This window comes from Chaetodon trifascialis, chromosome 6 (assembly GCF_039877785.1).
Source record: "Chaetodon trifascialis isolate fChaTrf1 chromosome 6, fChaTrf1.hap1, whole genome shotgun sequence".
NCBI lineage: Eukaryota > Metazoa > Chordata > Actinopteri > Chaetodontiformes > Chaetodontidae > Chaetodon > Chaetodon trifascialis.
In genome coordinates, this window is record NC_092061.1 from 25,795,195 (window position 1) to 25,809,293 (window position 14,099).

Here is a 14,099-nt window from a genome sequence, read left to right on the forward strand (position 1 = left end):
TCAAGGTATAAAACTAAAGCCCTATTCAGACTGTATTTATGCCCATAGGGGACATGGGGTGATTTTAACATGCACTTGATAGAAATTTTAATCCACTCTGTCATCATCCTTACGTCCTGGTATATGTGTATTACAGACTAGATCCTGTAATCTTAAAATGCTGTCTGGAACGATAAGATCAATTACAGAGGAGCACAGTGATTATTTCATTGCCCACCTCCCCCTGTAATGCTAACAGGCGGTATCATCAACCCAATCAAGCTCAATTGTCATTCTTGATGCAACTACTTCTGTCGCTTCTTGTGTGTATGTGCTGAACAGCATGAATGCCTTCGAAAGTAGAATGTTTGAAAGTGTGCACTGTTGTTGTTCCCCATTTGCATCAAGGCTAAAAGTATAAGCCATGGAGCTCTCGGAGAGTGATCGGGAAGCTGTGACGGCAGGCTTTTGGTCCCGTCTTTGAGCACTGAAAACACATAAACACACTGGCGTTTGGACTGGTTTGTCACAATCATACTGAACCTTCATGTCTGACCTCCTCACAAGATGCCGATTTCATATTTGGATTTACTCAGTATAACCACAGCTAGGCTGCACAATCACCAACACTAAAGCCATTAGGCAGGCAAAAGAAGCACTATAACCAATTACCAGCAACAGACGGGAAAACTAATTATGAATTGCAAACTTAGTGACGCTTTAGTGCTTCTACCCTGGTAAAGGAGCTGCATCGCTGCGTTTGCAAATTATATTCCTAGTGTGGCAGAATGGGCTGGGCTGATGGATTTATAGGACGCACACAGGCACCCTTTGTAATAAACAATACTCAGACAGGATGCAAATAGGAAGTGTGGCTGTGTGCCTGTGGGCATGCAAACACTGGGTAAATAGAAATGACATACAGACCCCAGGGATGATGGATTACAGGTATGTATTGACACAAATAAAAATGATAATGAACATCATAACAAAGTAATCATTTCTCACATTTTCAATTTTTTCACACTTATTTGAGTCAATTGTATCACTGTTAGAAAGAGTGGGAATATTTCTTTTTTACATGAGACAAGTACAGTCCAATTACAGTGGCTGGAGCCTCCTTTTTCTCCTGTTTGCCTTGAAGGAAATTTGGAGGCCAATCATCAAAGGCTCCAAGATTCTTCTCTACAATTAAAGATAGCCTTTAGCATGGGCTTCGTCAGAGGTAAAGCGCTTAGCATCAGTGATAGATAAGAAAATAGAGAGACTGGGGGAGTCTGGCTCTAATTCCTCATGATTAAAGTCATCTGTCACTGAATGGGTGACACAAGTGGTGGCACTCCCATCCTCTGACTCTTTATGTATTTATTTCAATTTTATCCTGGGAAATTTGTGACTTGAAAGAGGCAATTAACGTGTGGCACGCACCGGCCCTCACAGTGTTTGGGGCCACGCTGCACATTAGCTGTCTGTCTGCTGCTAACAGCCCTTGGGTAATGATGAAAAGATTCACCGAGCAGAAGGGAAGAGAGAGAGACGAACGGGGGAGGGGGAGGGAAAAAAAATGAAGGGACAAAAACAAATTAGCCTGGCAAGTGTGTGGCAGAGGATGTGAGAAATGAATTGCCTAATTGGCACATTTGTTTCAATTAGGATGTGGTCATCAGTGTCAGCCTTGACGGAGGGGTTTCCAGGCGGGGCCCCAGATCAGGGCTTCCTCTCTGTGATTTCAACACCCAGACCACCCCTGAAGGTCACCTCCTCCAGCCCCACACAGCAGCCCGGTCCTCTCATCTACTTAAGTATACACACACACACACACACACACACACACACACACACACACACACACACACACACACACACACACACACACACACACACACACATCTTATTCAGATGACATTTGCTGATGATTAGATGCTGAGAAATGTGGTGGCTGAGGGGCAATTAGAGGACAGAGGAGCAATGTAATGGGTGACACTGCAGCCATCATGAAGACTTATGAGGAGAGCGATGATCAAGACCTTGCCAGCTGACATGTTTTTCCATGTGCCTGTGTGCCTCATCACCCCAGTGGTCCTGGGTCTAATGGTCATTTGATGTCAAGGTGACACAGTAGAAGCAGTGTGCTTCAGCGTGAAAATCTGTCTGCTGAGTCATGCTTAGGTGTCGCAATTTAGCATGGTCCCCTCCCCTTCGGGCAACTCTCAGCTGCCTGTGGCGAAGCCGGCGTGGGCGGCAGAACTTTTTAATTGCTGAGTATCTCATCAACGCAATTACATGGATTAAGCGTGTCTGTCAGGCTTACACTGGAGACCAGGGGATGCCAGCGGGACCCGCTGAGCAGCATATCAGAAACCACACCGCCAAACACGGAGCTAATCCAGCCGACGACTCCCCCCCCACAACCAATCAGCAGCACACGTACAGAAAGGCATGCTCATTGCCCACACACACACAAACACACAAACAGATACCTGCAGATACTTTGAACTCAGCACAGCTGTGTGTTCATGCGAATGGCAAGCCAGACAGCAGCAGGTAGAGTCAGAGGGAGCTATCTGCGGCTTAGCTGTGCTCTCAGGCTCCGGAGGTTAATCAGAAAAGATACGGGGAGAACACAAAGTGGGCCTGCGTCACCCATCCGCCTCCCCTGTTGCTTCCCAAATGCCACCTCTCCTCCCCTCTGAGCAATGTGGCACTGCATTACTATTCCACCCCGATCTGTCTTATCTTAACGAAATAAATAGAGGGAGCTCCCGACTTCAGCCTGGGCTGGGGGGGTGGGGGGTGGGGGTGTAATTGCTTAGCTTAATAATGAAGCTCATCATCTGCTCTCTAGGAGACTTTCTCTGACCTATGAGAAAATAACAGAAGCGCTCAGCAGCAGGATCGGAAAGTAGAAACAAGTGCACAGGAGGCAGGAGGCTGGACTGAGTTAAATGCTAACTTGTTTTGGAGTAGCATCGCAAATGTCTTTGTGAAGCTCAACAGAGAACAGCTTGTATCACAGTGCAGAAGCATTTAGCTGATTCCCTTTGTGTCGTAGCCTGGGCTGTCTACCTGAGATACTGTAGATCAAGGGGATTCATCTTGGATTAAAGGCTTTCATTCAGGGAAGTTGAAATTGGCTTCCAGTTTGGCTGTTCATTTCACACTTTCTCTCAGAGTAACCTCTCAAAAGAAACTCATTATACGGGCGTCTCATGGACTCCTTTCTCCCCGAGTTAAAAGATCTGCTCTGAATTCACACCCCCCGATATCTGTGAAGTAAAAGTGGGGGATTGGTTTCTGATCGGGAGCGCTGAAACGAAATTACAAATAAGCTTCTCTTATGTTCTATTAACCATAGGCAAATTACAGTCTCTGCTCTTTGGATATGATGTGTGAAGGCATTTTTGAAGCAAAACACTTGAGAATTTGCATTTTGAATTTGACACTCGCAGACAATACTCACACGCCCGTGTCCAAAATTTGAATTAACAGGAAGACACCCACAAGTATTTCTCTGTTGATGAAGTGTTGAATGGATGTCTGAAGATATCAGGGCATTAAAGATGAAGCCTGACAAAGCAATCTTTTTTTCACTGTCCATACAATTGTGATATAGATGTTGACTTTTCAACCACATTCACCTCTCAATGCTAGTCTTAGTCATACTCACATGATGAATTTATACACTTCTGCCATTGTCACCAGAAACTGAACATTATGAGCTTATGTTATGGCAGTGCTGCATCAGAATGTCAGATTGTTCCATTGGCCTAATAAAAGAAAGTAAAGAATCAGAAGTGCAGACTGAGTTTCTGTATTATAAATGCACTAACCTTGATAATTGTAGTGAGTTTCACTATTGGAAAAGTGACACTGCAGTAAAGTGAGACTTAATAAATCGGCCACTGAGTCTATTATCACCTTATGAAGATGTTATGGCTAACTAGTTAACATGCTAACAGCTGCCTACTTACAAATCCAGCATCTACTTAGCAACATTAGTATTCTGGACCATTTTGTCCACCTCGTGAATGGAAGTCTACTATTCATTCACCTTTTCCCTGTTTTCCTCTCTATAGTATCAGCTCCTGTGAAAAATCTGGCTTGTTAGCTGCTACGTGTTTAACTTTCCTCTTCAACTAGTTGCTCACTTTGTATATTTGGTTATGGGCTGCAAGTGTGCTGTGCGCTTATCAGAGCTTTGGGCTTAAACACTGTTTGGAATATGTGGAGATGATTTGATGACAGTGAAGTTTGAGCTAAAACAGAAACATTTATCAGACCAGCGTTAAGGTTGTTTTGGTGGTTTATGAATATGAAAGACTTGGTTGCACAACTTGGACTAAAGTGATTTGTTGTTAGCCTGAAAGATAACGGACAGTGCGACATCTATAGAGTAGCTCTCAGAGTTGATGATGTCAGTATTTTTATAACTGCAGCAAAGCTCGAAACATGTTACCTTTTTTTATTCGTCCTTTGTCTTGAATGCATCTTTGAGTGCGGCTCTGTTATTATAACCTCTGTCACTTCAGCCTCTGAAGATGCAGTCTTGTGCATCCCAAAAGGGCGATTCTACATGCTCTCACTTTTACTCCCATTGTTGAAGCACATGTGGTGCAGAAGTGATTTGGAGACCTGCGACTTGGAGATGCTGCAGAGAGACAGCTAAAAAGATGTAGAGATGACAGGGATGGCTGCCCAGAGGAGCAGGCAAAAGCAGCTTTTCATGTCTTTTCTTGGTCATCTACAGCAACATACAACTCTCACAGTACAAACCTGTCAGTCATGCTGACATGTCCTCCAGTGAGCCATATTTTTATCACTTGGATATAGACTTTTACAGTGACCTCTACTATAATGGCTTGTGGTGTTCTTCAAGGTGTGTATCATTGTCAAATTTAAAGACCTTTGAATAGAGTTGGCAAAGGGTTCTCACCAAGAGAGTGGACTGGGTTTGTTTTACACAGGGCTTTGTGATTAACTACTGTAAAAAAAAAAACAAACAAAGAAAAAAGGATAAATAACTTTAACACATGTTAACTTTTGCTCTGCTGGAGGAATATCTTTAATTGCACATACACAACATTTTCCATAACACTGACAAAAACTGTCTGATTATCGTTTTGCTCTGGTTCAATTCTAGAGGCCTGATTCCAATGACTACTTAGCCAGCTGCTGATGTTAACATTTAAATGGCAAGAACAGCCAGAGGTTGAATTGTCAAATCCCACAGCAAAGGTGTAGTTTTGGTTTCAGAAGTGAGCAGGATGCAATGAAGGCTGGGGGTTTTGAACCAGACGAAAAAGGAAGGAAGAAATTAGGTTTGCAGTAAACACACAAATTATAAAATGAGTCTTCATGCCTTTTCTAGGTCTAACAAAAGAATTAGAAACACAGTCTGAGTTCCTGTATTATTCATGCACTAACCCTGAACATTCAAGTTAGTTTCACTGATAGAAAAGTGAGACTGCGATATTGTGAGTTCTAATCCCTAAATGAAACAAAGCAAGCAAAGACTGAAACATAGTTTTAGTCACCAAACATCAGAACAACAACAGAAGTTTAGGGCTGACTCTAAACAGCCTGAGAGGCAAAACCAAAAATAAAGGGAGCCGAACTCAAAGCTGTGCAACAGTTTTATCAACTTTGATCTCGTCACATTTCATGACATTACAGCTTCGGAGGCCAATCATGGATCAGTTTGTAACTTGCACAAGTGTGATGTGAATACCTGAAATGTTTAGCAAACACACACTCTTCACTGGTAGATGGCATCTTGTGTCTAGCAGTTAAACTTGCTAACACAAGTTATTATTCAAAGCAGTATCTTTATGTATCCTTAATCATGCCTGTTGGGGAAATGAGAGTTTGGACCATAGGAAATGACAATTTTTAGATATTTTATAGAGAAAATGATTCATTGAGAAAATAGCTTGAAAGAAAAACTCATAATAATTGTTGGTTGCGGTGCTAAAGCTTATATTGAAGAAATGTCTCTGTGTCAACTAGATAAAAGTGAGTGCTGATGATCTCATATTCACGTTATGTCAATACTCACTCCAACAAAACCAAACTGAAAATGAAAGAATCACCAGAAAAACATGTCAAATGTTGCATGAAACTTTAGAGTCTAATGGGACGAGTAATTGGATGGAAAGGTTAATGTCACAAATATACCTACTTCTCTTTTCTGGAAACATTCCTGCCAAGTGTCAGACTCTAGCTTAAGTAAATTTTTGGAGCCACACACAAACTGACTCCATTGTGAATGACAGGAGACTCATTAGCTCACTCTGACACCCTTGCTGACGAGGGTGATTTCCAAACACACCCTGCACTGCAAACCGCAGGCTCACATTCTGTTGGGCCTGCGCTGTGTTTAGTATAGTGGCATCCATCCCGCCGTTGCACTCTGAAACCTCACACCACCACACTCGCGGATGCCATCTCAATATTTCACGGATGAGGTGCACTGATATTGACTGGACTGAGGATGTCTGCCACGTGCTCTTTACATTATTCACTCCCATCTCTTGTGGGCAGGCTCATTTGTGTTGACAAAGGACTAGATGGTGGGATCCGATTCAGTCTGTACCTCTCAGATTCAACTATTTTTATCCCCACTGTGACATCACTGACATCACTCCTCCATTTCCATGTTGAATCCTTTACAGCACAGCGTCACAGGTTGACCTCTACCGAAATCTACACAAATCACTTGCACATGCATGCTGATTATCACTGGACCAAATACTGGACAGAACATGACAGTTAGCATTCGGAGAACACTATGTTTGCCCCACAAATTAGTCTTGCAGGTCTCACACTGTGAGACAGTGGGAGCTGCCATTTAAGTTGCCATCAGGTATGAGCTAAATGCTAAAAGAAATTGGAACAACAAATCACAATTAACCGCTCTTTAGCAGGTAAACACTGTTAAATGCTGCTGAGCTGGGCTGCTGTGGTCGTGCTAGGCAGCATGGTTGACCTCAACCTCAACCTGTGACTATCTCCACTCTGTCTGCAGCTATTGCCTCTATGTGTTCTGCTCTTGGTACTTTTGTAGCTTCTCCCTGAATCTTTGGGGTTTAGTTTCACTGCGACAATCCTGTTTGTAATATCAGAAATCAGCCGAATACTTCTTTTATTGTGAAGAATGGAATGAAATGTGTTAGCAATGCTATTCTTCAATAAAAACAGGTCTAACCAACCAGATATGGACTTATTCTGCCCAGATCTATTGCTGAGCATCAGCATGGGGATCAGCAACTCGGGAATATTCACAATGGAGAAGCTGGAACCAGAGAATTTTTCCCACATCTTTACTGCAAAAATAACATCAATGAATAAAAGCAAAAACAAAAATAAAAACATTGTTGATTCATTTTCATATTAATTGATTAGCACTGCATTTTTATTTATTTATTTTTTTACTACTTTTGCTTGCTTTTAGTTGTACTTTTTTTTAACAACTTCAAATCTACATAAAAGTCTGTCAGCTGAGACACATCGACCCGTTCAGCTGGGCCCTCAATGCAGGTTTGACTCTTGTTCGATGGAGTAGAGACCTGGTTCCAGAAACCTGGATAAACCCTTAACCTTTTTCTGAGAAACCTAAATATGTTAATTGGAGTACGCCAACAGCAACTGGGATACTTTGGTATCTTTGCATCTGATCATTATATCCACAAGTGGCAGTGTGAGGCTGCAGTGTGATGTGGCATAAATGCGTCACAATCTTGGCAGACAGAAACCCAACTATGCTCAGCTGTGAAGGTACAGCAACCCAGCTGGTACCAAAATGGCAGATTCTCTGAATGATGCCAAAGACAAACCTGTACTGACGCAGATGATAAGAGCCATGTATACGGGGAGATGAATAATGCGGTTTGTCATGATCACTGTGATCATCACTCCATAAATGATCCACAAGAGGACAAGACTGGAGAACAGCTGGGATACTGGTGTGCATGGACAGGAAGTCAAAAAGCAACCAATATTCCAGTCTGGTGAAAAATACCTGGTATCTTTAGTTCTCATCAACATTCAGTTGCAGCTGCTGATGGATCAAACTGTGGAATCCAGCAGGAGAAAGAGCAAGCCCCTTCCCCCTTAAATCATTCTCCAAAATTGTAATTGGACCATCACTTTGTGGCCTGTCCCACTTTAAGCCAGATGTTTCTCACAGTGTGGACTCGCGAGGCTAATGGTGCTATAAACTGAATTTGAGAAGAAAATCCCTGAGTCTCTGCTGTTTGTATTTTATTGATACATTATCCAGTTGTCTGGGGGAGATTTGATTCAAGTGTATGCTGTGAATCCTCTTCATCTCAGGTGTGCCTACCTGGCTTTGGTACCAACACCTTCATTTCTAAATGTTTATGTGGGCTTATCGCTGGCATCCAACTCAGCTGTATCACTCTCTTAAAGGTCAGAGAAAGCAGAGCTGAGGTGAAAATCTGAGCAGAGAATTTCTGTCGCAGAATAAGGACAGCCACTCTGAGGCTGATCTTCTCTGCTCAGTGGGAGTATAAGCTTCTCCTCTTTCAGGAGAGGAGAAGCAGAGAGCGAAGGCCTTACCTCCGCCATAGGCACTCCCTCTGGGGGGCGGCAGTGCAGAACGATCATCCCGTTGATTGGCACCTCCTTCCCCTGGGGGTCCTGCTCAAAGTTTTTCCTCAGGTCTGTGTAGAGAGATAAGAGGCAGCTGTCAGGTGTCATGTGTTACGGTCAGCCTGGCCTCAATCCTCTTCGGTGGCTAACATGCCGGCTTGCCCCCGGCTCTGCACACCATGACCTTCAAAACCCTCTACAACCCGTGGACGATAGGGAGGATCCCATGGCCCTGTGCTAGGTAATCTGTTGACAAGGTGGTTTGGAGGATAGACTGGATGGACGAAGTGTGTGAGTATTGCTCTGATCATCCTGGGCATTCATGTGCATACAATAGTGACAGGGTCCATTCTCCGTTCTTTTTGCCTGCCTTTGATAGGTTATTGCGCTGCAGTTATTCACTGAAAACCTTTAAAATGTCAGCCTTTTTTCAAAGTCTGGCTGTGCCTTTCAAATTTCAACATGGGCTGTGAAAGGGTCTCATGTAGCCTAGGATCATGAGAGACTCTCTGCATATACAGCATCGAAAAACAAGGAGGAAAACTCTATAAAAGTGCCTCAAAACCTCAGTTCAGCTGACAGGTAGGTAAGTGCAATGCAAGTGCAAACACAACGATATGCAAATCCAAGCAGATACAGATTTTGACATCACATCACCTTTGAACTCAATTTCTTACTTTCCTCAAAGGATAGGAAAAGGCATCTTTAGTATGTGAATTCTCTCAGTTTTCTCCTCAGGGCCAACATCAAGTTAAAATACTAACTTCAACACAGAGGAGAACTCTTAGATAACCTATAACATCCTCTGGCAGCAGTATTGGATTTGGACAACACCAGCTGTGAATAGTTGATTGTGTCTAAACTTGATCAGACAGCACTGGTTTCTGGGAATTGACTATTTCACCACTGATAAATCTGATCCAGTCTCTGTTAAGATAATGTCAGCTCTCACAGTTCGGTCCAAACCAAAGAAGATATGTAAACATTGTCCTTTTAGCTCCAGTCTGTCAGGGGTTAAAGTCACACGGACAGACCCTGTAAATCAGTTTTGGTGACCTGTCATTCTGCGTCATCATAATAACACTGAGACCTCCAGGGGAAAATTAAAAGCTTTTTCCCAGTGACTGACAGCTAGTCATGTTTTACTTCACTGCACTTGAAGTCTTTATGTTTTTATCTGCATAAATTATCTTCAATGATTTTTTCCATTTATCCTCTGCTCTGGTGGTTGCAATAAACAATGGGATACAAGCAGTGGTCGGGTCCATTGTTTGATCATATACTATACGTCATTTAATCCTGGTCCATTTGATGTTTGCACCATAAATGAAAAACATGTGAGTTTGACTGGAAGTCTGAGGTTCAGTTGTTTCATCAACATATAGTAAGGGTTGAATGAAAAGTCTGAAGTGATTCTTTGAAAGTCAGTGAGGCCATAGACAAAGACTGAGATGTTTCCATACTCACAGGCGATGCGGACTGTAGCCTTGCGACTCTTGGAGGTGCCCAGGTGGCTCCAGGCCACACATAGACACCAGTAGTCCTCGGGGCCGTGGAAATCCTCCACCTGCTGACGGGACACGTTGATCATCACCTCGCGCACCTTCAGCCCTGGGACAGCAGAGAAGGTAGGATAGTTAGAGACTATAAACACAAAGTATGCTAGATGCCCTGAGATCTGACCTGACCTGCTTTTGATTTGGTTAGTCTGGTTGGTTATCAAATAACCTGGTGGTTCCAGACAACATATCAAATTGAGGGTCAGGTAAGGGCCATTTTGCTGCGTAACCCTTCAGGCGGGATAGAGTTTTATTATTATCCTTCTCACTCATCAGCAATTCCCACAAGGAAACAACAAGAGACACACTTTTAACAAGCTATCGATGAAATAAAGCTCTGAATTTAACTGCCACATTCATCAGGCTAATATTAGGATAAGTCAAAGCTGATTTTGTTATGTCCTAACAGGTAGAGCAGAAAATGTAATATTGTAAGACACTATGGTGTGCATTAGATTCTTGTGTTCGCATTGTTGCTGCTCTTTGAGGCTGTACTTCAGTTCTTGAGCTACAGTAAATGCTAACACATCGTAGTTTAGCACGCAAACATTTGCTAATGAGACACTAAACATGAAATACAGCTGAGGCTGGTGGGACTTTCACTAGTTTTGCAGGTATTTGGTCATAAATCAAAGTGCTGGATGAATAAAAACTCAGTCAGCAAAGTTATTCTAGTTTATACTGAGGGGAACATGACTGTCTGTAAAAATGTCATCCCAACCTGTCCAATAGCTGTTGAGATTATACAGTTTGGATAAAAGCGTGAGAACAACCAATTGAAAGACCAACATGCTGTCCTTAGAGCCAAGTCTTGAGTTGGGTTGGGCTTTCAAATTGGGTTCAACCAGTAAGGTTCATAAAGGTCAGGCCATGTTTTGGCCACATGCAGAACTACATTTAAAGGAGAAACCTGAAGTAGGAAAGCCATGCATTCTAAATCAGGATCCTTACGGACTATTTAATCAATACCTCAATACATCTACAGGCTTGCATCAGTGATCAATGGGTTTTACAGGATTAGTTATGCATAAGTTCTTAGGGAAGGCTGACACACTTCCTAATTCAGTGCATTCTCCCCCACACTGTTAAGCTCTGAGAGCATCGCTAAGGAAATTGACAGAAACACAGTCCCTCGGGGCCTCTACTGTATGTTTTGAGTGTTCAATGCAGCTAACAAGAGGAAAGCTAAATCAGCTGTAGCAGAATTAGCATTAATAATTTGGACTACACTTAACCACTTCAAAGAGCATGTGTAGGCTCGCTGTGCAAGCGACACAAGGACAATATGCCATATTATGTAACACAAAAGGCATGTGAACACAGCATGCTACAAAATGCTCTTATTCTGCATTAAAGAAGGAGAAAATAAGAAACTCTCTATTTGAAAAATCCTCTTAGGCAACAACCCCCAGTGGGAAATGTTCGTCACCCTATAGTTTCAGATGGGTATACAGCACCCATTTTAATCTGAGTCATCGGCTTAGGGCCTGTCACATGTGCTTTCTCAATGCTCCTCAGAGCCTTTTGCAGCCTGTGGGACTTATACCCACAGCTGGATTAGAGGCAAGAGATGTGCAGTGTGCTGGGGACTGGAAAAGACCAATACCCAAACCCCTCCACCCCTGACTCTTCTGGCTCTTGTGCATCCACTCTCTCTTATAAATAACACTATAATCTGACACGCTCTTACTGAGGTCAAACAGCCTCATACTGCGGCTGCACAGCTTGTGAAACGCTGAGCAGGCTTCTGAGTGAATACCAATTAAAGCGGAGTGAATGGCTGCGGGACTAAGCCAATGGATCCATGCTGGCATTCTTGGTAAAATTAAGAAATGGAGAACATTTAATGGTGGGCGGTCTCTGCTTTGTAAATGACAGCAGCAGGAAAATTGGGCTTCTTCCTTTTTGTCCCACCAAACACGGCTGAGAAGTTGTAAAATGCTGATACGTATTGGCAGTTTGTCTCAATACGGTGCACTGTGGTGTGTTTAGTGACCAAGGCAGTTTGAAATGGGATTGACGGGCCTGGAGAAAAAAGCCCTAGAAGAGGAATAAACAAAGCAGCAGCTCTATGGCTGGTGCCTCCTAGTCACAGCCCCTGTAGAGAGTGAGACACAAGCATAATTCATAATTTCTCGAGCAGTGGCAGAGAGCTGGCAAGTGACAGTGTATGTGTGGGAAGAGAGACAACGGAGAAAATAATGACTAATGACTTTCCATCATGGCCTAAAAAGTGTGAGTCTGTGTTTTAGAAAAAAAGAAGAAGAGAGGGATGACAGACAGACTAATGGAGAGGGAGAGAAAAGTCGCCAGTAAGCTTTCCCGACAGAGCGACACATTTCCTGGAGTCCAAACTGCCGTCGACAGGTGGTTTGCCGGAGAGACGGAGACGAGTGCTGCCACTGTGTCATCTGTCAGCCCTATTTGTTTATAGGGAGAACGCTGTTGACAGGGCTCATTAGAGTAAACCACTTGATCTCTTCTCCTCCCCAATCCCCTCCTCGCAGTTTCCTGAGTCACTTGATAAATCCATCCAAAAAGGCTGAATCACTCAGAGAGAGACTGGCAAGATGGCTGAAATAAGAACTGAGTTTCTGGCTGTTCTGAGACCCAGAGAAGAGGAGAGTGTTGCTGCTGAAAGCTTTGCCATAGCCTTACTTATTAACTTGGATGTGGGTGACAAAAATTTCATTAAATCGTCGCATTTCTGGATCATTTCTGCTTTTCAGCTTTCAACTTCATGGGTTCAAGTTGAGCAGAAAACTTTTGTCCCATGTCATCTTTCTCTCTCCCTGTCCACAAATTTCCTCTGGTTCTATTCTGTTAACCATCCAATAAAGGTAAGATAGGAATGGAGTGCTATCCCATAGATCAATATTAGGCTTTTTAGAAAATGGCAATATCTGCCCAATGTACTGGCAAACCCAAAATGAAGCTCCACTGGCTCTGAAGCAGAGGGAATTAGACTCTGTCACCCTCACTGGCTCTCATTGCACTGACGATGCTTCATTCAAATATCTGTTTGGATGTTATTAAAGTGAGATAAGGGTCTAGATTAATCCTTTGAACCCTTTCTTTCTGCTTGGTTTTTACTCATTTACAGTCTTACAGCAAAATTACTACATCTTAGCTGGGGATGCCATAGATTGTTATTTATCAGGATGAGTTCAGCTGTTCAGACATGTCATCATTTGACATGTACCTGTTACTAGACACGTTCTACACTTTTCATGAAGAAAGTAAAGTTTTTATGTCCCAAGGTTACAAACACAGCAAATATCCCTATGTCAACAGAGACAGGAGATGTCAGTGTTTTAGGGATATAAGAACTACAGTGATGGGACATGTCTCTGTCTGTCAAGTTGAACTAAAATCCTAATTTTGTTTTGGCCATTGGAATGAGTGTTGCTTGTAAAACTCGACAACAGAACACCATCTTACTTTTTAATCTTTTTTTTTTTTTTCATGTTTGGCAAAAATGGCTATTAACACACTAAATATTTTGCTGACAAATCAATTGGAGAAGAAATGGAAGAAAATCTTTTGTAAAGTAGTTAATAGGTTGATAGGTAATCAAGGCAAAGCTTATGTCTGGTTACCATATGTCAAATCACGGAGTATTCTGTCAAACTTTGTCCACATAACAAAAAGAGACAATCCTCACCTGAAAATTGGCAGCATTGGTTGTTTGTTCACACACCTCAAGTCACCTACATTTGAAACGCAGTCTTGCTTGACATTTTCTTAACTTGATCAAGTACTTGCAGTTGCCTGTATTCAGTCAAACCTTAATAAAAGGCAAGGCTGATAAGACAAAGTGCATCTGAGTCAGTTTTAGAACATTCTTATGGGTCCCACTAGAGGACACTAACTGACAAACACCATATTGTATATTGTCATTGAAGTAATATGACTTCTTGCACAACGGACCAGTGAAAGGGATGACAGACT

The 14,099-nt window shown here is 42.6% G+C and overlaps 1 protein-coding gene across 2 annotated transcripts in view; it reads right to left on the minus strand.

The window, feature by feature from the left end:
* unc5db (unc-5 netrin receptor Db) overlaps positions 1-14,099 on the minus strand; it is a 174,210-nt gene that overhangs the window by 62,162 nt on the left and 97,949 nt on the right. For both annotated transcript variants that reach the window (XM_070965102.1, XM_070965101.1), the window contains exons 3-4: positions 10,057-10,200; positions 8,557-8,660 (exon numbers count right to left, since the gene is read on the minus strand). In XM_070965102.1, coding sequence (XP_070821203.1) covers positions 8,557-8,660; positions 10,057-10,200 — 248 coding nt within the window. The remainder of the gene's footprint in view (positions 1-8,556; positions 8,661-10,056; positions 10,201-14,099) is intronic.